The 24,117-nt window shown below is 49.8% G+C and overlaps 1 protein-coding gene across 1 annotated transcript in view; it reads left to right on the forward strand.

Moving 5' to 3' along the window:
* The window catches only part of NECTIN4 (nectin cell adhesion molecule 4), a gene marked incomplete at its 5' end in the record, with an annotated part of 33,763 nt that extends 10,476 nt beyond the window's left edge, over nt 1-23,287 (forward strand). The window contains 5 exons of the mRNA XM_070950902.1: nt 8,963-9,114; nt 11,989-12,136; nt 13,515-13,593; nt 20,926-21,087; nt 23,009-23,287. Of these exons, the coding sequence (XP_070807003.1) occupies nt 8,963-9,114; nt 11,989-12,136; nt 13,515-13,593; nt 20,926-21,087; nt 23,009-23,287 (820 nt within the window). The remainder of the gene's footprint in view (nt 1-8,962; nt 9,115-11,988; nt 12,137-13,514; nt 13,594-20,925; nt 21,088-23,008) is intronic.
* Nucleotides 23,288-24,117: the final 830 nt, after the last annotated feature.

Below are 24,117 nucleotides of genomic sequence, written 5' to 3' on the forward strand. Positions count from 1 at the left end.
TTGGAACAGGGGTCTCCAAACTTAGCATTTTAAGGCTTATCGACTTCAACTCCCAGAATTCCCCAGCCTCCTTCTTTTCCATCCTCCCTCCCTCCCTCCCTTCTCTATCTTTCTTCTTTCTTTCTTTCTTTCTTTCTTTCTTTCTTTCTTTCTTTCTTTCTTTCTTTCTTTCTTTCTTTCTTTCTTTCTTTCTTTCTTTCTTTATTTCTCTTTCTTTCTTTCTTTCTTTCTCTTTCTTTCTTTCTTTCTTTCCTTCCTCCCTCCCTCCCTCCCTCCCTGCATCCCTTTCCTCCTTCCCCTTTCCTTCCTCCCTCCCTCTCTCCCTCCTACATCCATCCATTCCTCTTTCCTTATTCCCTTTCCCTTCCTTCCTTCTTGCCTTCCCTCCTCCCTCCCTTCTCTCCTCCCTCTGTACATCCATCCATCCATCCCTCTTTCCTTATTCCCTTTCCCTCCCTCCCTCCTTTCCTTCCTTCCTGCCTGCCTGCCTCCCTCCTTCCCTCCCTACATCCGTCCGTCCATCACTCTTTCCTTCTTCTCTTTTCCTTACTTCTTCCTTCCTCCCTCCCTCCCTCCCTCCCTCCCTCCCTCTCTACATCTCTCCCTCCCTCTTTCCTTCTTCCCTTTCCCTCCCTCCCTCTCTCCCTCCCTCTCCACCCTACATCCATCCATCCATCCCTCTTTCCTTCTTCCCTTTCCCTTCCTGCCTCCCTCCCTCAGGTAACACTGAGTGGCTTACAATATTAAAGGTAAAGGTAAAAGTTCCCCTCGCACATATGTGCTAGTTGTTCCTGACTCTAGGGGGCGGTGCTCATCTCCGTTTCAAAGCCGAAGAGCCGGCGCTGTCCAAAGACGTCTCCGTGGTCATGTGGTCGGCATGACTCAATGCCAAAGGTGCACGGAACGTTGTTACCTTCCCACCAAAGGTGGTCCCTATTTTTCTACTTGCATTTTTTACCTGCTTTCAAACTGCTAGGTTGGCAGAAGCTGGGATGAGTCACGGGAGCTCACCCCATTACGCGGCACCAGGGATTCGAACCGCTGAACTGCCGACCTTTCGATCGACAAGCTCAGCGTCTTAGCCACTGGGCCACCGCTTCCCTTATCCACCCATTTTACGGATGGTAACTCTGAGCGGCTTACAATATGAAACACATCATAAATACGTGCCAGTTGTGAATTTTGATCGCGGGGAGGCTACGAGGGTTGTAAGCATAAGGCTGTAAGTACCGGCTGTAAGTTGCTTTTTTCGTCACTAAACAAACGTTCGTAAGTCAAGGATTCCCTATGCCTTGCCCTGTAAAAACCAGGCAGAGTTCTGATCGCCCCAGTTGGGCCTTTTTAAACCGTCTCCTGTGGGTACCCCTTCTCTTCCAAGCCCAAGGGAAGAGCCACGCTATTCCTGCCAGCCGGATGGCAGCCGATCTGGCCCAGCTGCCATGAAAAGCTCCCACAGAAAGCTCCATAAACACCTCTTCTCCATCCGGCGTTTCTCGGCTGTCTCTTAAAACTGCTTTTTTGTTTGGGGAGGGACCAGCCGGGACTTGCCATGGGTTTCGGGTAAGGAGCCTCCGGGCAAAATGCAGCCTTTGTGGTGAGCCGGGAAGGAACAGCCAAGTCAGCACGGCTGGCTGGGGAGGGTGGGGGGGCTGGGAGTCTTCCTGGGGGTGCGGCTGGCAGGAACACAATACCGTTGCCAATTGCCGCCCTGCGCAACTTGTCACACAGCGGTGCGGAAGAGCAGTACCGGAGCAGCCCAGGGTGGCAGCAGCCGCCCTGCCAAAACGGTGCCCGGTGGGGCGTGCCCAGAAATGTCATTTCCTTGGCTTGATGGCAATAAATGGCACCTGCCTTGCTGGATTGTGAGAGGTTGTCTCTAAAACCGAAACCAGAAGAAAAAAAAAAAACCTTTGGAAAACTAGGAAGAGTGCAGAGAAGAGCAACTCAGATGATAAGAGAAAGAAGGGTTGGTGGAATTGGGGAGGTCTCGTTTAATGAAAAGAAGGACAGGATAGCAGCCTTCCAGTATTTCAGGGTGTGCCCCAGGGGTTAAATCTAATTTTTTTAAAACTACCGGTTCTGTGGGCGTGGCTTGGTGGGTGTGGTGTGGTGTGGCTTGGTGGGCGTGGCAAGGGAAGGATACTGCAAAATCCCCATTCCCACCCCACTCCAGGGGAAGGATACTGCAAAATCCCCATTCCCACCCCACTCCTGGGGGAAGGATATTGCAAAATCCCCATTCCCTCCCCACTCCAGGGGGAAGGATATTGCAAAATCCCCATTCCCTCCCCACTCCAGGGGGAAGGATACTGCAAAATCCCCATTCCCTCCCCACTCCAGGAGAAGGATACTGCAAAATCCCCATTCCCTCCCCACTCCTGGGGGAAGGATATTGCAAAATCTCCATTTCCTCCCCACTCCATGGGAAGGATACTGCAAAATACCCATTCCCTCCCCACTCCAGGGGAAGGATACTGCAAAATACCCATTCCCTCCCCACTCCAAATCCCCATTCCCTCCCCACTCCTGGGGGAAGGATACTGCAAAATCCCCATTCCCTCCCCACTCCTGGGGAAAGGATACTGCAAAATCTCCATTTCCTCCCCACTCCATGGGAAGGATACTGCAAAATCCCCATTTCCTCCCCACTCCAGGGGAAGGATACTGCAAAATCCCCATTCCCTCCCCACTCCAGGGAGAAGGATCTTGCAAAATCTCCATGGAACAGAAGTTGCCTTCAGAAGTTGTGGATGTTCCATCACTGGAGGTTTTTACAGATACAGATGAACAGAGTTGGAAGGGACCTCGGAGGTCATCTAGTCCAACCCCCCGCCCAAGCAGGAGACCCTCCACCATTTCTGACAGATGGCAGTCCAGCCTCTTCTTGAAAGCTTCGAGGGATGAAGGTAGCACAATTTCTGAATAACAGAATAATAACAGAATAACAGAGTTGGAAGGGACCTTGGAGGTCATCTAGTCCAGCCCCCTCCCCCACCCAAGCAGGAGACCCTTACACCATTTCTGAGAGATGGCAGCCCAGTCTCTTCCTGGAAGCCTCCAGGGATGAAGCTCCCACAACTTCTGAAGGCAACTTCTGCTCCATGGGTTGATTCTTCTCACTGTCAAAAAATTCCTTCTTATTTCCAGGTTGAATCTCTTCTTGATCGGTTTCCATCCATTCTTCCTTGTCTGGCCTTCGGGTGCTTTGGAAAATAGCTTTCCCCCTTTCTCCTCTCTGGGGCAGCCCCTCAAATTTTTAACAAGCGTTTGGACAGCCCTTTTGTCCAGAACGGTATAAGCCAGGTCTCCTGCTGAAGCAGGGGGTTGGACTAGAAGACCTCCAAGGTCCCTTCCATCTCTATTCTTCTCTTATTCTTCAATTCAACACTGTGGGGGGACTTAGGAAATGCGCCACCTTCTCTATCGCGGCGCCTGCCCTTTGGAGCACCCCAACCCCACCCCGAGACCCACATGGCTTCCCACCCTTGCTGACATTCGAAAAGCCTTTGAAGGGGAAAAAACCTGGCGATCTTCCCAGGCCTGGGGCTGGGGTGGGTGTCGAGCCCCTTTGTACGGTATTGTCCCGTGGTATGTTCCCCGGACAGGCATGGCTCTTTTTGAACCCGGCAAACCCTTCTCTCTCTTTTAATTATATGCCTGCAGTTTGACAGCCTCGCATTAAATAAATAAATGATAGGAAGCCACATTTGCGCATAGTTGCGTTAACCCGGTAGATTCCCAGAAACAAATACAGGTAATCCTCGATTTACGGCCACAACGGAGCCCACAATGTCTGCTGTTAAGGGAGACATTTGTTAAGGGGGAGGGGGGGTTGTCCCGTTTTACGACCTTTTTCCCCACCATTGTTAAGTGAATCCCTGCACTTGATAAATGAGCAACCAGGTTGTTAAGCGAATCCGGCTTCTTCCCCCTTGACTTGGCTCATCTGAAGGTCGCCAGAGGGGATTGTGTGACCCCCCCAGGAGGACACTGCAACCGTCATAACTGTGAGTCAGTTGCCCAGTGTCTGAATTTTAATCACGTGACCACGGGGATGCTGCAAAAGTCGTAACGGTGAAAAACGGTCGTAAGTCATATTTTTCAGTGCCGTTGTAACTTTGTACGGGCACTAACTGAGCTCTTGTAAGTTGAGGACTACCTGTACAAGGAGACCCTTGAATTAAAACCATCCTTTTAGCACTGGGGGGAAAAAAGTGACTTGCAACCAGTGTTAAGGAATTCGCAGAGTAACCCTTGAGTAGCAAGGGTGTGCACATGAAAGCGATTGAGAGTAGTTACGAAGAAACACAGATACACTGAGTTGTGTTTACTTTCAGGAAATAGTAAGGCACAGTCCAATAAACAGTCCAGGTCAAACACATATAAAACAGGAGATAGCAAAACAACAGTCCAGGGATAATCCAATAACAAAGTCTTCTTACCAGTCGTCGTAGTCATTCACAATAAACAGTTCTTCTGGATTTGCAAACAGTAGCATACAGAGATATCAGAGAGCAAGAACAGCAAAGAAAAGACAAACCATGTTTCTAGCTCCCTCTTAAGGACATTGGCTACAGAGCTAACCAATCAGGACACAGTATGATGCAATACAGCAGTCTTAAAGCTACATTGAGGGTTTATATATTGCCAACCCAACAAGTTAGGTAATATTTGTTTCCTAACAACCAGGCCCGTCATAGCATCCCCCCGGTCTTGCGATCAAAATTTGGGGTGCTGGCATGGATTGGTGTCGGTTGTAGCATCTGAGGGATGATGTGGTTTCCCTTTGCTTCTGACAAGCAAAGCCAAACGGGGGGGGGGGGGGTTGCTGAACGACTGCTGATTTGTTTAACGACTGCAGTGATTGGCTAAAGAACCTCGACAAAAAAAGGCCGCACAGAATAACAGAGTTGGAAGGGACCCTGGAGGTCTTCTAGTCCAACCCCCGGCCCAGGCGAGACGTTAATGTCTTGTGACCTGAGCATACGAAGCCCTTCTTCAGAGCCCCCAGGGGTTTCCTTTCTTTTACAAAAAAGCCGAACGGTTTCTCCATCACATTGCACAACTACAGTAGGCAGCTCTGCTGCATGCATCAATGCACATGCGAGGCTGTGGGTCAGGATTGGGGTTAGGGTTAGGGTTTGGGGTGGTGGGTTTGGGGTCAGGATTGGGTTAGGGTTTGGGTTTGGGTTGAGGCTAGGGTTAGGCTAGGGTTTGAGGTGGTGGAGTTGGGGGTAAGGGGTAGGGTTGGGGTAAGGGGGTTAGGGCTAGGGGTTAGGGTTAGAGCTTGGGTTTGGGTTAGGGTTGAGGTTAGGGCTAGCGTTGGGGTTTGGGGATTAGGGCTAGGGTTGGGGGGTTGGGGTCAGGGTTGAGGTTAGGGTTAGCGGGGATTGAGGTTAGGGCTAGGGTTGGGGGTTGAGGGTTGGGGGTTAGGACTAGGGTTTGCGGTTAGGGGTAGGATTGGGGATAGGGGGTTAGGGTTGAGAGTTGGGGATTAGGGCTAGGGCTAGGGTTGGGGGTTAGGGTCGGGTGTTGGGAGTTGGGGATTAGGGTTAGGGTTTGGGGTTAGGGTTGGGGTTGTGGTAGGGGGTTAGGGTTGGGAGTTGGGGATTATGGCTAGGCTTTGGGGTTGAGGGTTGAGGTTAGGGCTAGGGTTGGGGGTTAGGGGTAGGGTTGGGGATAGGGGGTTAGGGTCGGGAGTTGGGAGTTGGGGATTATGGCTAGGCTTTGGGGTTAGGGTTGAGGTTAGAGTTTGGATTTGAGTTAGATTTGCGGTTAGGGTTAGGGTTAGGGTTGAGGTTAGGGCTAGGGTTTGGGGTTGGGGGTTAGGGGTAGGGTTGTGGTAGGGGGTTAGGATTGAGAGTTGGGGATTAGGGTTAGGGTTGGGGTTGTGGTAGGGAGTTAGGGTTGGGAGTTGGGGATTATGGCTAGGCTTTGGGGTTGAGGGTTGAGGTTAGAGTTTGGATTTGAGTTAGGTTTGGGGTTAGGGTTAGGGTTTGGGGTTTGTGGTTATGGCCAGAGTTTCGGCTGGGGTTAGGGTTAGGGTTAGGAAGGGGGCACAGCAGCTGCCCAGGCCGATAGGCACCCGGCATCTCCGATGCTGCTGGCATCCGCGGGTGCAGAGTTTGGGTGGGGCCCGAACAGGTTTCAGCACCGGCTCTGCTAATCAGGTCACCGTGGGAAAAGGGAAGGCATTCCTTTGATTTCAGCACCTATTGTGGATGATGTCATGGCTCCCTCCCTCCCCTCCCTTTCCCCCCCCCCCATTTCTCTTCCCTCTATCACCAGTCGCAACATGTCCCTGGGGTGGAGGAGAAGCCAAGAAAGGGAGAGAAAAAGAGCCAGGCCCATCTGCACTTTCCCCCTTCGCTTCCCTTAACCGGCAAAAAACACAACCCACGTACAGGCAATCCTCGAGTTACAACCATTCGAAGCGACAATGGCATTGAAAAAAGGGACTTTTCACACTTACGACCGTTGTAGCATCCCTACGGTCACATGATCACCCTTTGGACCCTTGGCAACTGATTCATATTTATGACGGTCGTAGTGTCACAGGCAGAGGTGGTATTCAGCCGGTTTGGACCGATTCAGCCCACCCACCTGCTCCGGCGTAAAGACCTCCTATTTAGCTACGTTTTCGAGGCCTGCGCGGAAGGCTGTGCGCACGAGCAGAGCGCATGCGCGGAAGACCGGGTACACGCACGGAAGGTGCGCGTGCAAAGTGAGTGTGCGCGCATGAGGCGAACCGGTGGTAAGGATATATTCAGAGGTGGGATTCAGCTGGTTCGTACCAGTTTGGGTGAAATGGATGCTAATTTTACATCTTATTCGCCGAACCGGTAGTTGCAAGGACTGGCTGGCCCCACCCACCCTGCCCCGCCCCTCTCAGGAGTCTCCATGCGGCCCATTTTGTATGTGAGGTAAATGTAGGGCCCGCATGGAGGCTCTGGGAGTGGGAAAAACGGGCCTACCAGAAGTACTGGAAGTCTGGAAACGGGCCCATTTCCGGCCTCTGGAGGGCCTCCGGAGCCTGGGGAGGCCGTTTTCTCGCGCTCCTGGAGGCTCGAGGAAAGCCTCCGGAGCCTGGGGAGGGCAAAAACTACCCCCCCCCGCTGCTGCGGTGCAAGAGGCTGAGTAGGCCACGCCCCCATGGCCACGCCCACCCAGCAACCAGGCAGAAAACCAGTTGCTAAATTTTTTTCAATCCCACCCCCGGATATATGAAACCCACCACTGGTGCCAGGATCACGTGATCCGCTTTTGCGACCTTCTGACAAGCAAAGTCCATGGGGAAGAAGCCAGATTCGCTTAACGACGGTGGCAAGGAAGGTCATAAAATGGGGCAAAAGTACAAGGACTGGTTATATAAGTTGCTTTTTTAGTCCCAGCAGGACTTGGAATTGTCACTAAATGAACGGTCGTAAGTCCAGGACCAACTGTTCCCCTTTTATTCCTTAAAATAAGCCTTCGTTTTTACTCTGCTGAAAATCTTGGTCAGCTTCCACATTTCTCTGACTCCTTGAAGAAGTGAGCGAGGCCTCGTCCTGCACAAGTTTTTGGCCAAAGCAGAAAAGAAATGTTGGCGTTTTGTGCTCATTTTTCACGGCATGGTGTTTTCGAGCTATTCCTTCCCAACTTTTGCACCGAAAGCAAGCGGAGGAAATAGCCGATAAATATTTAAAAGAAAGGGTGAAAAAATACTAGCAGAAAGGATCCTTGCGAGTTGCAGCCTATTCGGTTGTGCTAAAAAAAAAAAGAGAGAGAAGCTGTGACCCTGGGTGGCACACGTATGAATTGGGCGTGGAGGCTAAAACCTGAAGGATGAGTATTAACAACTCGCCCTAAATAGGCTGCCCTTCAAGTCCCGTAAATAGGATAGTAAATTTATCAACGGTGGAAGTCAAAGGAAGAGAGAGACATCCTGTGGGATGCTACCCGGAAATACTTGCATCTTGCTTAGCTTCTAGTCTAGTGTTTTGTGTGTGTGTGTGTGTGTGTGTGTGTGTGTGTGTGTGTGTGTCTGTGTGTGTGTGTGCGCGCCCGTGTGTGCTGGGTGTGTGATTGTGCTGTCTGTGAGGGTTGCGGTCGTGCTCGTTCTGAGGTCATCGCACGCAACTGGGGTGACTCGGTCCAGGTTTTGAGCCTGGGTCACCGTCCCCTTGTGGGGTAATGCTACCTGCAACGTCTGCAGATGGGATGGGCTGTGGGGGGGCCAAGAGAACAATCGGAGAAGGGGCGGCAGAGCCCTCGGCTGCATAACGGGGGGGACGAGCGTCAGAAGGGCCCAGAAGGGCTCCTGAGCCTCCCAAGGCTGTGAAACAGACAGTGGGAGATTTGTACTTTCGGACTGGCGAGATTTTGTACATGTAGCCTCACAATAAAATGGGATTGGTGTAATCTGGTTGTGTTTCCTGTCTGGTCAGGCTGACAAGAAGTCCTGCACTGTAACGTGTGTTGCCCAGTATTTGCCTTCTTTGAAATACGGAGTCCCTTCCCTTTCTCCTTTCCCTTCTCCCCTCTCCCATCTCATTTCTCCCTTCCCTTCCCTTCCTTCCCCTCCCCTCCCTTCCCTCCCTTCCTCTCTCCTCCCTTCCCTTCCCTTCTCCTTTCCCTCCCCTCCCTTCCCTCCCTTCCCCTCCCCTCCCCTCTCTTTCCTTCCCCTCTCCTCCCTCCCCTCCCCTCTCCCTCCCCTCCCTTCCCCTCTCCTCCCTTCCCTTCTCCTCCCTTCTCCTTTCCCTCCCCTCCCTTCCCTTTCCCTCTCCTCCCTTCCCTTCCCTTCTCTTTCCTCTCCTCCCTCCCTTCCCTTCCATCTCCCTTTCCCTTCCCTCCCATCTCCTCCCTTCCCCTCTCGTCTCTTTTCCCTTCGCTTCCCTTTTCTCTAAGCTAACCGTCTAAGGCCAGCAAGTCCCATGTTTTGCTTCCTTTTCCGTCTTGACTTTCTCTTGCTCTTTCCCCACAGGCTCAACGAGCCCCTCCCCAGGGGGGTGAGGATCAAAGGGGACACCTTGCTCTTCCAGAGACCCCTCAAAACTGGAGACAAAGGGATTTACGTCTGCCGAGTCTCCAACAGCTTTGCAGCCAAGGAAGTGAGGGCTGCGGTGGGCATCAAAGGTAGGTTCAGAAGCCAACATCTGGAATTGTCCACGGGCCTTCCTATCTTGCACGGTTCCCAATCCCCGAGGAAATCCGGCGTGAGGAGGAACAGCTCCTGTTTGCACTGTCCCAGTAACAACTGGATCAAGAATGTTTGAAACAGGCAGAGGTACAATTGGCCCCATTAAAATCACTCTTCTCTTCCCTGCTTGAACTCCTCTGCCTTTCAGGCCTGCTTAAGGAGTTTGAGAGTCATGTTAGTTAGAAACATAGATTCATAAGGCTGGAGGGGATCTTAGAGGTCTTCTAGTCCAGCCTCGGGATGCGGGTGGCTCAGTGGCTAAGACACTGAGCTTGTCGATCGAGAGGTTGGCAGTTCAGCAGTTCGAATCCCTAGTGCAGTGATGGCTAACCTTTTTGCCGTTGTGTGCCAAAAGCGGGAGTAGTGGGGGGGATTGTGCGTGTGCGTGCCCACACCCATAATTCAATGCGCCCCGTCCCCCCACGCATGAGCATGTGACCCCCCACTCTCCTCCCTGCTTTTGGTATGCGATGGCACACTGGGCCTGGTAGGCCCATTTTTTTGTCCTCCCCAGGGTCCAGAGCCTTTCTAGGAGCCTGGGGAGGGCGAAAATAGCCTTCCCCCACTCCCCCGGAGGCCCTCCGGAAGCCCAGAAACAGCCCGTTCCCCGACTTCCGTTGGGCCAGGAAGGCCCGAAAATCAGCTGGCCAGCGCACACATGCGTGCTGGACTGAGGTAGGGCAACGCTAGCGTGCCCACAGATATGGCTCCGTGTGCCACCTGTGGCACCCGTGCCATAGGTTCGCCATCACGGCCCTAGTGTAATCCGCGTAACGGGGTGAGCTCCCGTGACTTGTCCCAGCTTCTGCCAACCTAGCAATTCGAAAGCCCGTAAAAATATGCAAGTAGAAAAATAGGGACCACCTTTGGTGGGAAGGGAACAGCGTTCCGTGCGCCTTTGGCGTTGAGTCATGCCGGCCACATGACCACGGAGACGTCTTTGGACAGCGCTGGCTCTTCGGCTTTGAAACGGAGGTGAGCACCGCCCCCTTAGAGTCGGGAACGACTAGCTAAACTGGCTGGAGAATTCTGGGAGTTAAAGTCCACAAGTCTTAAAGCCGCCAAGTTTGAAAACCTCTGATCTATCGCAAGGGAAAAGTCTTCGGTTTGAAAGAGCCGGCAGTTTTTGCAGAAATGCTGTACTTTGCAAGGATGTTTAAAAGTTCCTTGTCTGGCTTGTGTGTTTTTAAAAATAAATACAGATATCCTACCTGACGGTTCATTTAATGGCTATTCGAACGACACTGAAAAAAAGTGACGTAATGCTTATTTTTTTCACACTTATGGCCGTTTCAGCTTCCCCATGGTCGTGGGGTCAAAATTCAGATGCTTGGCAACTGATTCACATTTATGACGGTCCCGGGGTCACGTGATTCCCCGTTTGCGACCTTCTGATGAGCAAAGTCAACGGGGAAACCAGATTCACTTAACAACCGTGTGACTCACTTAACAACAGCAGTTTTTCACTTAACAACCGTGGCAAGAAAAGTCGTAAAAATGGAGCAAAACTCACTTAACAAATGTCTCACTTAGCAACATAAATTTTGGGCTCAATTGTGGTTGTAAGATGAGGACTATCTGTATAATCCACACTTCTGTGCCACATTTATATTTTTGCCATTTATTAAAGCAATTCTCAGCAAAATATAAAGACTAGAAACTGGGAGACCTGAATTTTAGTCCCACCCAGCATGATTCTAGCTGAGTGATCTTGGGCCAGTCACTTTCTCTCAGCCCCGGGGAGGAGACAATGGCTAATCACTGCTGGAAAACTTTGTCAAGAAAACTGCAGGGACTTGTCCAGGTGGTGTCTGAGAAGAGAGAGGGAGGGAGAGAGAGAGGGAGGGAGAGAAAGAGAAAGAAAGAGTAAGAAAGAGAGAGGGAGAGAGAGAGAAAGAAAGAAAAAGAAAGAAAGAAAGAAAGAAAGAAAGAAAGAAAGAAAGAAAGAAAGAAAGAAAGAAGGAGGGAGAGAGGAAGAGAGACAGGGAGAGAAAGATGGAGAGAAAAAGAGAGAGAGAAAAAAGAAAGAGAGAGAGAGGGGGGAGAGAGGGAGAGGGAGAGAAAGAGAGAGAGAAAGAGAAAGAAAGAAAGAGAGAGAGAGAGACAGGGAGAGAAAGAGAGAGAAAGAGAGACAGGGAGAGAAAGAGGGAAGAGAGGGAGGGGGAGGGGGAGACAGAGAGAAAGAGAGAGGGAATGGGAGAGGAAAAAAGAGAGAGAGACAGGTAGAGAGAGGGAGAGGGAGAGAAAGGGGGAGAGAAAGAGAGAGAGAAAAACAAAGAGAAAGAAAGAGAGAGGGGGGAGAGAGAGAAAGAAAGAGAGAGAGGGGAGAGAGAGAAAGAGAAAGAAAGAAAAAGAAACAAAGAAAGAGAGGGAGAAAAAGAGAGAGAGAGAGGGAGGGAGGGAGGGAGAGGGGGAGAGAAAGGGAAAGAGGGAGAGAGAGAGAGACAGGGAGAGAAAGAGAGATGGAGAGAGTGAGAGAGGGAATGGGAGAGGAAAAAAGAGAGACAGGGAGAGAGAGAGGGAGAGGGAGAGGGAGAGAAAAAGAGACAGAGAGAAAGACAGGGAGAAAGAGAGGGGGAGAGAAAGAGAGAGAGAGAGAGAGAGAAACAAAGAGAGAGATCTCAGAAACTGAATTAAATATATATATTTAATTCCATTCAACTATGTCCAGTATATGTATATATATATATATATATATATATATCTTGGCCCTTCAGAACAGACAGGTGTGATTCCCAGTTCTTCTAAGCTTGAAATGTCCTGCGGCTGTGACCTCCCTGCCTATCTGTGTGTGTGTGTCTCACCCGCAGGACTCCCAGAGACGCAGGTGGACGTGGTCTCCATCTCCATGATCGGGGTGGGCATCATTTCGGTGGTCTTGCTCTGCCTTCTGATCCTGGTGATCATCCTCATGACTTGCTACCACAAGCGGAAAACCAGGCGCATCACCAAGAAATAGTAAGCAACGGTCGCGTGGAACGCCAGTGTTGATTTCCTCTCCTCTCATGATCGACCTCGTCTTACGAGAAGGTCGTGAGAACCGGTCTGCCTGATCCTTCGGTTGTTCAGGGTTCCGAGTAACGCACCCCTTGAAATCAGAACTCCGAGGCAGATGGATTCCTCAAAGAATAAATTATTTGGATACATCGTGTTGGCACAACTGGTGAAAACCGACTCTGAAAGTTCCCGCAGTTTTCACCAGATTAAAAGTGAAAGTTTCCCCCAAGTCACATCGTCCAATCAAGGTGCTGGACGGTTGCTTGGTTACTTCACTCCTCCTCTCCCTATCCACCTGTTGGGATGACCTTGGTTCCCACGGGAAAACGTTTTGCTTTGACTGCAAAACCCCAGCTAACTATTCCCCCCTCCCTGTCCCCTCTTCTGCCTCGTGACAATCCTGAAGCCTCCAAGATGGCCTCAGCCAGGTCCGCTTCAGGGTTGACATTGGACATCGTCCTTGAGTTGAAGCTGCTCAGAGGCCCTTGGGTGGGTGAAGGAGATCAAGGGTGGGGTGAAACAAGACAGGGAAAAAGAATGGATTTATATTTAGAGATGGCAGAAGATTTAGATAAGGGATGCGGTGGCTCAGTGGCCAAGGCGCTGAGCTTGTCGATTGAAAGGTCGGCAGTTCAGCAGTTCGAATCCCTAGTGCCGCGTAACGGAGTGAGCTCCCGTGACTCGTCCCGGCTTCTGCCAACCTAGCAGTTCGAAAGCAGGTAAAAAAAATGCAAGTAGGAAAAATAGGGGGACCACCTTTGGTGGGAAGGGAACAGCGTTTTCCGTGCGCCTTTGGCGTTGAGTCATGCCGGCCACATGACCACGGAGACGTCTTCGGACAGCGCTGGCTCTTCGGCTTTGAAACGGAGATGAGTACCGCCCCCTAGAGTCAGGAACGACTAGCACATAGGTGCGAGGGGAACCTTTACCTTATGGCAGAAGAGATAGTACCACTTGCCAATAGTTTCTGACTGTAGGACAACGTTTGTCAACTTTGGGCGCTTGGAGATGGGTGGACTTCAACTCACAGAATTCCCACCCAGTCATGCCAGGGAATTCTGGAAGTTGAAGTCCATCCATCTTCAAATCACCAAGGTTGAGAAATACTCTTCCAGGAAGTCTGGAATTTGAAGTCCACCCATCCATGAAGTGGAGTCACATTGGGAGTTGACGTCCGCCCATTTTCAAGTCGTGGACTTCAACTCCACATTGTGGAGAGGCTAGCCAACTCCTTCTTCTGGAGACAGAACCACGGAACTGAGTCAACGGTTGGGCGGAGAGGCATTTTCGCCAAGCTCCCACCCTCAGTTCCCCTTCTCCTTCTCCTTCTCCTTGGCAGTGAGGAAGAACTGACTTTGACCCGGGAAAATTCGATCCGGCGCCTGCATTCGAGCCACAGCACGGAAACCCGGCATCAGGTAAAAACCTGAGGTGTGATGGAACATGGAAGGTTGGATTGTGAGTTCTGGAGGAAAGTTCATTGCCTTCTGGATAGATTCCTGACTGGCCGAAGGACATAGAATCATAGGGTTGGAAGCGACCTTGGAAGTCTTCTACTCCAGGGATCTCCAACCTTGGCAACTTTAAGACTTGTGAACTTCAACTCCCAGAGTTCCTCAGCCAGCAAAGCTGGCTGAGGAACTCTGGGAATTGAAGTCCACAAGTCTTAAAGTTGCCAAGGTTGAAGACCCCTGGACTAGTCCAACCCCATGCTCAAACAGGAGACCCTGTACCAGTGATGGCAAAACTTTTAGGCACAGAGTGCCCAAATTGGAAGGCGCAAATACGCACCAGACCACCGGAATCCCAACAACCAGCTGGCTGAGCTGGGGCGACGGTGCACGTGCCCACAGAGAGCCCCCCTGTGAGCCACCTCGTCCACCATTATGGTCCTAGACCAGTGATGCCTAACCTTTTTGCCGTTGCATGCCAAAAATGGGGGGAAATGCAGGGGGGTCATTTGCGCGCATGCCCACACCCAAAATTCAATGACCCCCATGCCACGCCCCCCATGTATGCACGTGCGCCCCCTGGCGCCCTCCCACTTTTGCCATGCGATGGCAAAAAGGTTACCGGTGGGCCCGGTAAGCCCATTTTTCGCCCTCCCCAGGCTCCAGAGGCTTTTTGGGTGAAAACGGCCTTCCCCACCCCCATGGAGGCCCTTTGGAGGCCGGAAATGGAACATTTCCCAAATTCCGGTGGACTCGGAAGGTCTGTTTTTTGCCCTCCCCAGGCTTCAGAGGCCTTCTTGGAACCTGGTGAGGTTGAAAACGGCCTTCCCCACCCTTCCTGAGGCCGGAAACAGCTTGTTTCTCGACTTCCGGTGGGCCTGGATGGCCTGAAAATCAGCTGGTCTGGCATGCACATGCACGCTGGAGCTGAGCCAGGGCAACATTTGCGTGCCCACAGATATGGCTCCGCGGTCCTATACCATTCTGGAAAAATGGTTGTCCAATCTCTTCTTTTAAAACTTCCAGGGATGGAACCCCCACAATTTTTAGAAGCAAGCTACTCCACTGATTAACAGAATTCCAGAATAACAGAGTTGAACAGGACCTTAGAGATCTTCTAGTCCAACCCCCTGCTCTCGTAGGAGACCCTCTACCAGACAAATAGATTTCCAGCTTCTTCTTAAAAGCCTCCAGCGATGGAGCACCCATAACCTCTGGTGGCAAGGTGTTCCACTGGTTAATTGCTCTCAACTGTCCGGAAATTTCATCCAGGTGGATTTTCATGGAGAAGTTGTGACTAACAGGAAGAGCATCGTTGATGGTATCACTGTCCTAAGAGCCACACCAGTGAAATGCCATTTCTGGCCAGGGAGGGGCCATTTAGCTATTACAGCTCTAACTCTTAGCTCAACCTAGGAAGGAACCTTTCTTCTTCTTATTTTTTTTTAAAATTTTTACATCCTGCCCTCCTTTTCATATACGAAGTTCTGGCTCTATTCCGATTGATGGATTAAGTCCTCCAGCGCTCCCTAGTGGACGCACGTGGGAAAAACATGCATCTAGAACGCATTTCGAGGAATTTTCTGCTGAGAAAACATCGCAAATCCAGTTTAAAGAAGAATCTGCAAGCTCCAGGCCGTGGGAAAGGAGTGAGAACATACCCTAAATTACTGTTCTGACCTAGGCTTCCCCAGCAGCATGAAGCGGAGTCCTCCGTTGTCCGAGTCATGCCGACAAACCCCTTTTATTTAATTTACAGTGAATTCTTCTCCGGCAAAGTCTTTCCTCTCTCACCGTCTTTCATGATAGTTCACAATTACCGACCTTTATCAGGCTTGGAGAGTGGCCAGGACGATATCTTTCAGACACCAAGAATGCAGGAATGAACTAATTGTCTCCTGCAAACCTCCTCCTCTCCCTTTTCGCTCCTCTTTTATTCCCTCTGGGAGGGGCCGTTCATCGTCCACCTGTGGCTTTCCTCCTGAGTCGCCCCTTGTTCTTTAGCTGTTCCCTTCGTCTGGCAACTCTGCGCATGCGCACCCTAGGCACAGGCTCCAGTTGTTCTTCTGCCCCACTGATGCCCAAAGGCAGCTGATAACTGGCATCCGGCCATGACCCCCCCTCTCTGCCTCCGACGCAGAGCCCTCATCAGAGCCCTCCCCAGACTCCAAGACTGGCCCAGGTTCCTCCCTAACCTCCTCACTGTCCGAATCTGCTGCCAGATCTGCTGGCGGGCCGCAACAATTAAGACAAACAGCTGCGCAAAAGGGAAAGCGTGAGGTTCAATTCTCACTTTTAGGGCTAACTCTGACATGGGGAGCTGAGATGGAGAAACTGGGGTTCTTGTGCCTTGTGCATCTCCTTTTCTAAGTATGTCGGAAACCCTTAAGGACGTTCATTGGACGTAGGGCTGGTTTGATCTGAGGGTTTTGGGGAGACACCCCGGAAAAAAAGGAGAGGCCAGAACGAAAAGTAGGCGCCGTTTCTTTTGACGATTCTGGCCACCCATCAGGTTCTCACAACGCTGGGTGGCAGGCTAACTGTACATTCGAAACCTACAAAGATGCCATCCAAAACAATATTTCAAGTGTAGAACTTGGAAAAAGCTTCTTGGGTGAGAAGCGAAATGTTTCCAAAGGAAAAAAAAAACCCAAAATCCAGTTGCCTTTTGAAAAAGCCCCTGTGGAAGAAACTGGCATAATTAAGTCTACATTGTTTAGTATTGTGGGAAAGGACTTCATAACAACATGGCATCTCTTATTTTTGAGAGAGAGAGAGACAGACAGACAGAGAGGGTAGACATAATAGCATCTTTCAATATAGGAGGAGCTGCCCCAAAGAAGAGGGAGTCAAACTAATCTCCAAAGCACCAGACGGCAGGACAAGAAACAATGGATGGAAACTAACCAAGGAGAGAAGCAACCTGGAATTAAGGAGAAACTTCCTAACAGGGAGGACAATTAACCAGTGGAACAGCCTGCCACCAGATGTTGTGGGTGCTCCATCTCTGGAGAGTTTGAAGAAGAGACTGGACAGCCACTTGTCCCAAATTGTATAGGGCCGTGATGGCGAACCTATGGCACGCGTGCCACAGGTGGCACGCAGAGCCATGTTGCCTGGCACGCCAGCTCAGCTCCGTCATCTGATTTTTGGCCCTTTTGGGCCCACCAGAAGAGAGCCTGGGGGGGGGGGGAAGGCCCATTTTTCTTTCTCCCTGGCTTCAGATCCCCTCTATGCATCTGGGGAGGGCGAAAACAGCCTTCCCCAGCCCCTCGGAGGCCCAAAATGGCTCGTTTCTCAACCTCCGGCCTCTGAGGGGGTGGGGGAAGGCTGTTTTCGCCCTCCCCAGATGCATAGAGAGGATCTGGAGCTAGGTGAGAAAGAAAAACGGGCCTACTGGGCCATCACGTGCCAGGATTGGGGGGGCAAGGGGGGGTCACTCTCGCATGCGTGTGGCCGGGCACATAGAATTAAGGGTGTGGGCACACGCACGCACAAATCTCCCCCGCCTCCCCCCCTTCCTGGCACACAATGGCAAAAAGGTTAGCCATCACTGGTATAGGGTCTCCTGACCGAACAGAATAAGAGAGCTGGAAGGGACCTTGGAGGTCATCTAGTCCAACTCCCTGCTCAACCAGCAGAACTTTACAGAAACACCCTAAAATCTGGAGTGGGGGTTTGCTTTAAAGCAAGTGCCAAAATCCAAATTTCAAGCTTCAAAACCCCAAACTTACTCCTGCCTGAGTAGGGGCTAGATTTAAGAGACCTCCAAGGACCCCCCTCCAACTCTTGTTATTCTGTAATTCTTAAGAACTTCATAACATCTGGCTAACATAATGAGCCATGGTGGCGCAGTGGTTAGACTGTGGTACTGCAGGCTACTTCTGCTGACTGCCGGCTGCCTGCATTTTGGCAGTTCAAATCTCACCCGGCTCAAGGTTGACTCAGCCTTCTGTCCTTCCGAGGTGGGTAAAATGAGGACCCAGATTGTTGGGTGGCAAGAGGCTGACTCTGTAAACTGCTTAGAGAGGGCTGTAAAGGACTGTGAAATGGTAGATAAGTCTAAGGGCTATTGCTATTGTTTCTTTTCTCCTTCTTTCCTTCCTTCCTTCCTTCCTTCCTTCCTTCCTTCCTTCCTTCCTTCCTTCCTTCCTTCCTTCCTTCCTGTTAGAAGGCAGTATTGCAGGCTAACTCTGCCTACTGCCAGCAGTTCAATCCTGACTGGCTCAAGGTTGACTCAGCCTTCCGTCCTTCCGAAGTGGGTAAAATGAGGACCCAGATTGTTGGGGGCAAGAGGCTGACTCTGTAAACTGCTTAGAGGGGGCTGGAAAGCACTGTGAAGCGGTATATAAGTCTAAGTGCTAAGTGCTACTGTTATAACATTCATAACATTTCCAGCTTTGTGGCCCGGCAGGCAGTGGGGAGAAGGGATAGTTCTGTGCGAGCAGTGAGCACATGGCTGCACACCAGTGGTGACATCTGAACCGTTTTGCTACTGGTTCACTGGCTGCGTATGTGCAGTGCACACCAAATATGTGCTGCGTACACATGTGCAGTGTGCACCAAACACACACTGCGTGCGCGCATACACAGTACATGCCAAAAGGAGGCTTGGGAAGGTAAGTAGAGCAGCGAGAGGGGGGATCAGCTGTGCTGCGCGATTTAGCTTCGGCTAGAAAGCAGCATTTCCTGCTTTCTAGCAAAGCTAAGCCCTACGGCACAGCTGATCATCGGAAATACCAATTCAGAAGAACCGGTAGCTTTTTTTTAAACTACAGGTTCGACCAAACTGGTAGGGTTTTTTTTACTACCGATCCGCCTGAACTGGAACGAACTGGTAGCATTTTTTTTTAATTTGATTTATATGCCCCCCTTCTCCGGAGACTCAGGGCGGCTTACAGTGCGTTAAGCAATAGCCTTCATACTTTTGTATATTTATACAAAGTCAGCTTATTGCCCCCACAAACCGGGTCCTCATTTTACCCACCTTAGAAAGGATGGAAGGCTGAGTCGACCTTGAGCCTTGGCGAGATTCGAACCTGCAGTAATTGCAGGCAGCTGTTCTTAATAACAGGGTGCTTTAGACCACTGTACCACCCCGGCACACACACGTTCACCCACAGCTCGCGGAAATGGGGGTGCGCACATGCACCATGCTTGCCCACCACTTCTGTGGCCCAGTTCCAAACGGCTCAAGGCCCAGTAATAAGCTGCGGCCCAGGAGCTGAGGACCCCTAAATCTACATGGTCCTCCTCAGATTCTGAGAACTAAGGACCCAGTGAGAAGTCCACCTGGTTGAGCAGGAAGAAAGACCCCCCCAAAAAAATAACAGAGATGAACAGAGATGGAAGGGGTCTTGTAGGTCATCTAGTCCAACCCCCTTTCCAAGCAGGAGACCCTACACCAGTGATGGCTAACCTTTTCCTGACCGAGTGCCCAAGGCACACGCCTGAACCCCCAAAATACAATGTGCATGCAGCCCGCCCCCCACACATGCGTGCATGGTCCCCTGCATGTGCCCCACCCCTGCACATGTGTGCCCCCTGCATGCACCCTCTCCCTGCATGTACACGCAGCCCCACGCATGCACTCCGCCCCAGGGGTGAAATGTAAAATTTGTTAGTACTGGTTCTGTGGGCGTGGCTTGGTGGGGGGTAATGTGACTGGGTGGGCGTGGCCTATTTTTTCTTTTTAAACTTTTCAAAGCATTTTTTCTGCAAATGCAAAAAAAATGCTTTGAAAAGCCTCTGCCGATCAGGCAACACAGCTGGGATTGTCAGAGGCTTTTCAAAGCATTTTTTAAACCACCTCTTCCGCTGAAGAGATTGCAGAAAAAAATGCTTTAGAAGTCTCTCTGATGATCCCAGCTGAGTTGCCTGATCATCAGAGAGGCTTTTCAAAACATTTTTTTTAAAAAGCCTCTCTGACGATCCCAGCTGAGTTGTCTGATCGTCAGATATTTTTTTTAAAAGCCTATCTGAAAATCAGGCAACTCAGCTGGGATCATCAGAGAGACTTCTAAAGCATTTTTTTTCTGCAACCTCTTCAGCGGAAGAGGTGGTTTAAAAAATGCTTTGAAAAGCCTCTGACGATCCCAGCTGAGCCGCACAATCATCAGAGGCTTTTTTTTTTTTTTTACTTTTAAAAGCATTTTTTCGGCGGAAGAAGTTGTAGAAAAAATGCTTTTAAAAGTTAAAAAAAAAGCCTCTGATGATCGTGCGGCTCAGCTGGGCATGGTGGAGGGGGGGGGCGCAGGGATTTTTGCTACCGGTTCTCCGAACCACCCGCCGCCATCGCTACCGGATCGGACGATCCGGTCTGAACCGGGAGCACTTCACCCCTGCTCCTCCCCCTGCACATGCGCAGCAGAAACCCGAAAACCAGCTGGCCAGCGGGAGGCAGACGGACATGCGCAGCAGAGCTGAACTGGGGCAACGGCTCGGGTGCCATCCGAGAGGCTCTGCGTGCCACCTCTGGCACACTTGCCATAGGTTTGCCATCATGGCCCTACACCGTTTCTGACAGATGGCATTCCAGTCTCTTGTCAGCGTTCCAAATTATGCTCTCCTCCAGCGCTGACATGAATGAAATGAACGAAAGCGGGAGAAGCTTTGCTTTAATGCTGAGATGAACTTTTATCTAGTTCCCTGCTCTTCAGTAGATAGTAGATAGCGTTACCTGGGAGACAGGTAGAGCCTTGATAGTACAGTGGTCTACGCACCCTGTTATTAACACAGCTGCCTGCAATTTACTGCTGGTTCGAATCTCTCCAAGGCTCAAGGTTGACTCAGCCTTCCATCCTTTCTAAGGTAGGTAAAATGAGGACCCAGATTGTGGGGGCAATAAGCTGACTTTGTATAAATATACAAAAGTATGAAGGCTATTGCTTAATGCATTGTAAGCCGCCCTGAGTCTCCGGAGAAGGGTGGCATATAAATCAAAGTTAAAAAAAAAAAAGACAGAGGGAGGGGGGAAATTCCTGTGAAAAGAAAGTGCTTGGGACGAAGAGATGGATCTGCACGATGGCCAATGAGACATGGGGGTTGAAGAACGGAAAGGGAGGGGTTTGGAAGGAGGTGCCAGTCTTGGCTGCACCCAGAGTTCAGGGATGTCGTTCTTTCTATTCTTAAATAAAAAAAAAAGATTCATCAGAGACCTTGCGTTTGAGAATGAAGTTGATTTAAGATAGCAACGAAACTTGACATCTCTCCTTGAAAGCTCCCAAGGACGAAGCTCCCGCAACCTCTGAAGGGAGCTCCTCTCCGTTCTCTCTCTCTCTCTCTCTCTCTGCCCTTCAGATCGAAGAAAACCTTCCACTGAGGTCGGAGAGCCGGCAAGGGAGTTTCCGCGGGGACAGCCTGTGCCGGGAAAGCCTCCGAGGGGATAGCCTCTGCCGGGACAGCAGGCAGGGCAGCTTCCGCACAGACAGCTTCCGGGAAACCAGCCTCTGCTCGGTGATGGTGAGTGGAGTCAAGGAAGGAGGCAGCCTCGGGGTTCTCCGGGTGGCTCAGCGTTGCAAGGCTGACAGGTTCTTCTAGCGTTCTCCCATTTTCATTTGGGTATTTTTTTTTTAAATGTTGGATTAATTATGCTGACAAATGTATACGTATATTAACTCATCAAGTATGGTTGTAGTGTTATTTATCCTTTTATTACCTATTTCCTTCCTCGACTGGTTGCACATCATTATTATTATCTCTTTTGGTCATTAAACACGAAACTCATTTTTTATTATTTTATAATAATAATACTTATACTTACTTTATTCATTAATACTTACTTTATTCATAAATACTTACTTTATTCATAACTATTTTATTCATTAATACATTAATACCTTATTCATAAATACTTACTTTATTCATTAATTATTATTAACTTTTATTCATTATACATGAAACTCAGTCAACTGAACATTCAAAAATGCATCACAAATACCATTGACTGGTGCTGATGGTCAATATGAGTCACTGCCAGCGTCCTAGCTATCAACCAAGTACCTTCTTAAGATGTATGATGTTTCAAGGAGAAATATTTCTGAGTAGAATTTTTTCTGAATAAAAAATTATGATTATCATTATCTTCTCCTCCTCCTCCTCCTGCTCTTCTTCTTCTTCTTCTTCTTCTTCTTCTTCTTCTTCTTCTTCTTCTTCTTCTTCTTCTTCTTCTTCTTCTTCTTCTTTTTCCTCCTCCTCCTCCTCCTCCTCCTCCTCCTCCTCCTCCTCCTCCTCCTCCTCCTCCTCCTCCTCCTCCTCTTCTTCTTCTTCTTCTTCTTCTTCTTCTTCTTCTTCTTCTTCTTCTTCTTCTTCTTCTTCTTCTTCTTTTTCCTCCTCCTCCTCCTCCTCCTCCTCCTCCTCCTCCTCCTCCTCCTCCTCCTCCTCCTCCTCCTCCTCCTCCTCTTCTTCTTCTTCTTCTTCTTCTCCTTCTCCTTCTCCTTCTCCTTCTCCTTCTCCTTCTCCTTCTCCTTCTCCTTCTCCTTCTTCTTCTTCTTCTTCTTCTTCTTCTTCTTCTTCTTCTTGTTTGCAAGTACACTGGGTGCTTTTGTACCAAATTTCTTCTGTGTCTAGCCACACTTGGCCTAATAAAATATATTCTATCCTATCCTATCCTATCCTATCCTATCCTATCCTATCCTATCCTATCCTATCCTATCCTATCCTATCCTATTATTCTATATTCCATATTCCATATTCCATATTCCATATTCCATATTCTATTCTATTCTATTCTATTCTATTCTATTCTATTCTATTCTATTCTATTCTATTCTATTCTATTCTATTCTATTTTATATTCTCTGTTCTGTTAATTGTTTTCCAAACACAAACATTTTTGCTAGCAATTTAGCCTTTAAAAAAAAAAAAAGAAGAACCCATCACATATAACTGTATCTATTTTGTAAGTGTGAAAAATGCTCATAAGGGCCTGGTGGCTCAGCAGACTGATAGCATTGTGATTAACACCAGCTGTTTGCAATTACTGTAAATTCAAATCTCGCCAGGCTCAAGGTTGACTCAGCCTTCCATCCTTTCTAAGGTAAGTGAAATGAGGACCCAGTCTGTGGGGGCAATAAGCTGACTTTGTATAAATATACAAAAGGATGAAGGTTATTGCTTAACGCATTGTAAGCCACCCTGAGTCTCCGGAGAAGGGCGGCATATAAATCAAAATTAAAAAAAAAAAGTCACTTTTTTCAGTGCCATTGCAACTTCAGGTGGTCCCTAAACTAACAGTTATAAGTCGAGGACTGCCTGCCTGTACTGTTTCCAACATTTGAGCTCCTGTGGCTGGAGTCGGGACCTCCTCCCACGTCCCAATCCAACCCCCGCCGCCCCATATTTCCCCTTGGGTGACCCCTCTTTTCTTTTCGTTCCCGCTCAGGGAGAAGACGCCGAGGGACGCAGCTACTCAACCTTGTCAACCGTCCGGGAAATTGAGACCCAGACTGAGCTTCCCCCGCCGCCCCCAACCCCTGTCCCAGAAGATCAGACGGAGGAGAATGAGAAGGAGAAAGAGAAAGCGAAGGAAGACGAGGAAGAGCGGAATGATGAAAACAATATCAAGCAAGCAATGACTCACTTTGTCCAAGAGAATGGCACCCTACGAGCGAAGCCCACCTCCAACGGCATCTACATCAACGGACGGGGACACTTGGTCTGACGCTCATCCCCCTCTCTGCCAGATGCCCAGATCCAAGCCAGCTCTGAGCCCCCATCCCTAACTGCTTACTGGTGCCTCTTTTTGGGGAGGGGGGCCCAAAGACCTCTAGAGACTCAGGTCCTCTCCTTCTGAGCCACCCGACCGCAGGCTGTCCAGCTCGGGATCTCCTGAAGGCCCCTTCCTTCTTCCCAAGACTTCGGCCAACGTTAGAAGCCCAACTTCTCCTCCAACGTGAAGATGCTCAGAAGCCAGTTCAGTTTCTTCTCCACCTGGCATGGGCTGCCTCTTTGTGTGGATTCATTTTGGAGTCTTTTCTTTTGGCCAGGGATGATTTAGGGGTGGGTGGGATGGACAAAACGTTGGAGAAGCAGAAGCGAAGATGCTTCGGGTCTCTTCAAGTGACTCGGCTGGGCTCAAGAGGGGCAAACTCATAGAAACTCTTGCATCTTTAATCGTAATTATTCTCCTTTACTGTTGTCGTCGACGGTTCAGATGGCCCTTGGTCCATCTTGGGCTAAAGGTTTTCCCACGGGCAAAACTGTGGCTGTTAAAAAGATGAGCTCCATTTTAATTATTATTTTTTATTTGTATTATTAATTACCAACCGAGCAAGGAATTTTTCCACTGTAAGCTTCAAGGACTTTCCAGAAAATGCTGAAGAAAATCTCTGGAGACACACAAACTCCCCAAAAGAAGTCCTGTTTCCAGATCTTCTACTGAGTCAACGATGTTGAATAACCTGCTTCTGCTCGCCCCAATGAAGTGCATCATGGGTCCAGTGGTTCTCCAACTCCTAAAGCTGTTTCTCAACCTTGGAAGCTTGAAGATGG

Source organism: Pituophis catenifer, unplaced genomic scaffold, assembly GCF_029215685.1.
Source record: "Pituophis catenifer annectens isolate HBS135680 unplaced genomic scaffold, rPitCat1.0.hap2 SCAF_10, whole genome shotgun sequence".
NCBI lineage: Eukaryota > Metazoa > Chordata > Lepidosauria > Squamata > Colubridae > Pituophis > Pituophis catenifer.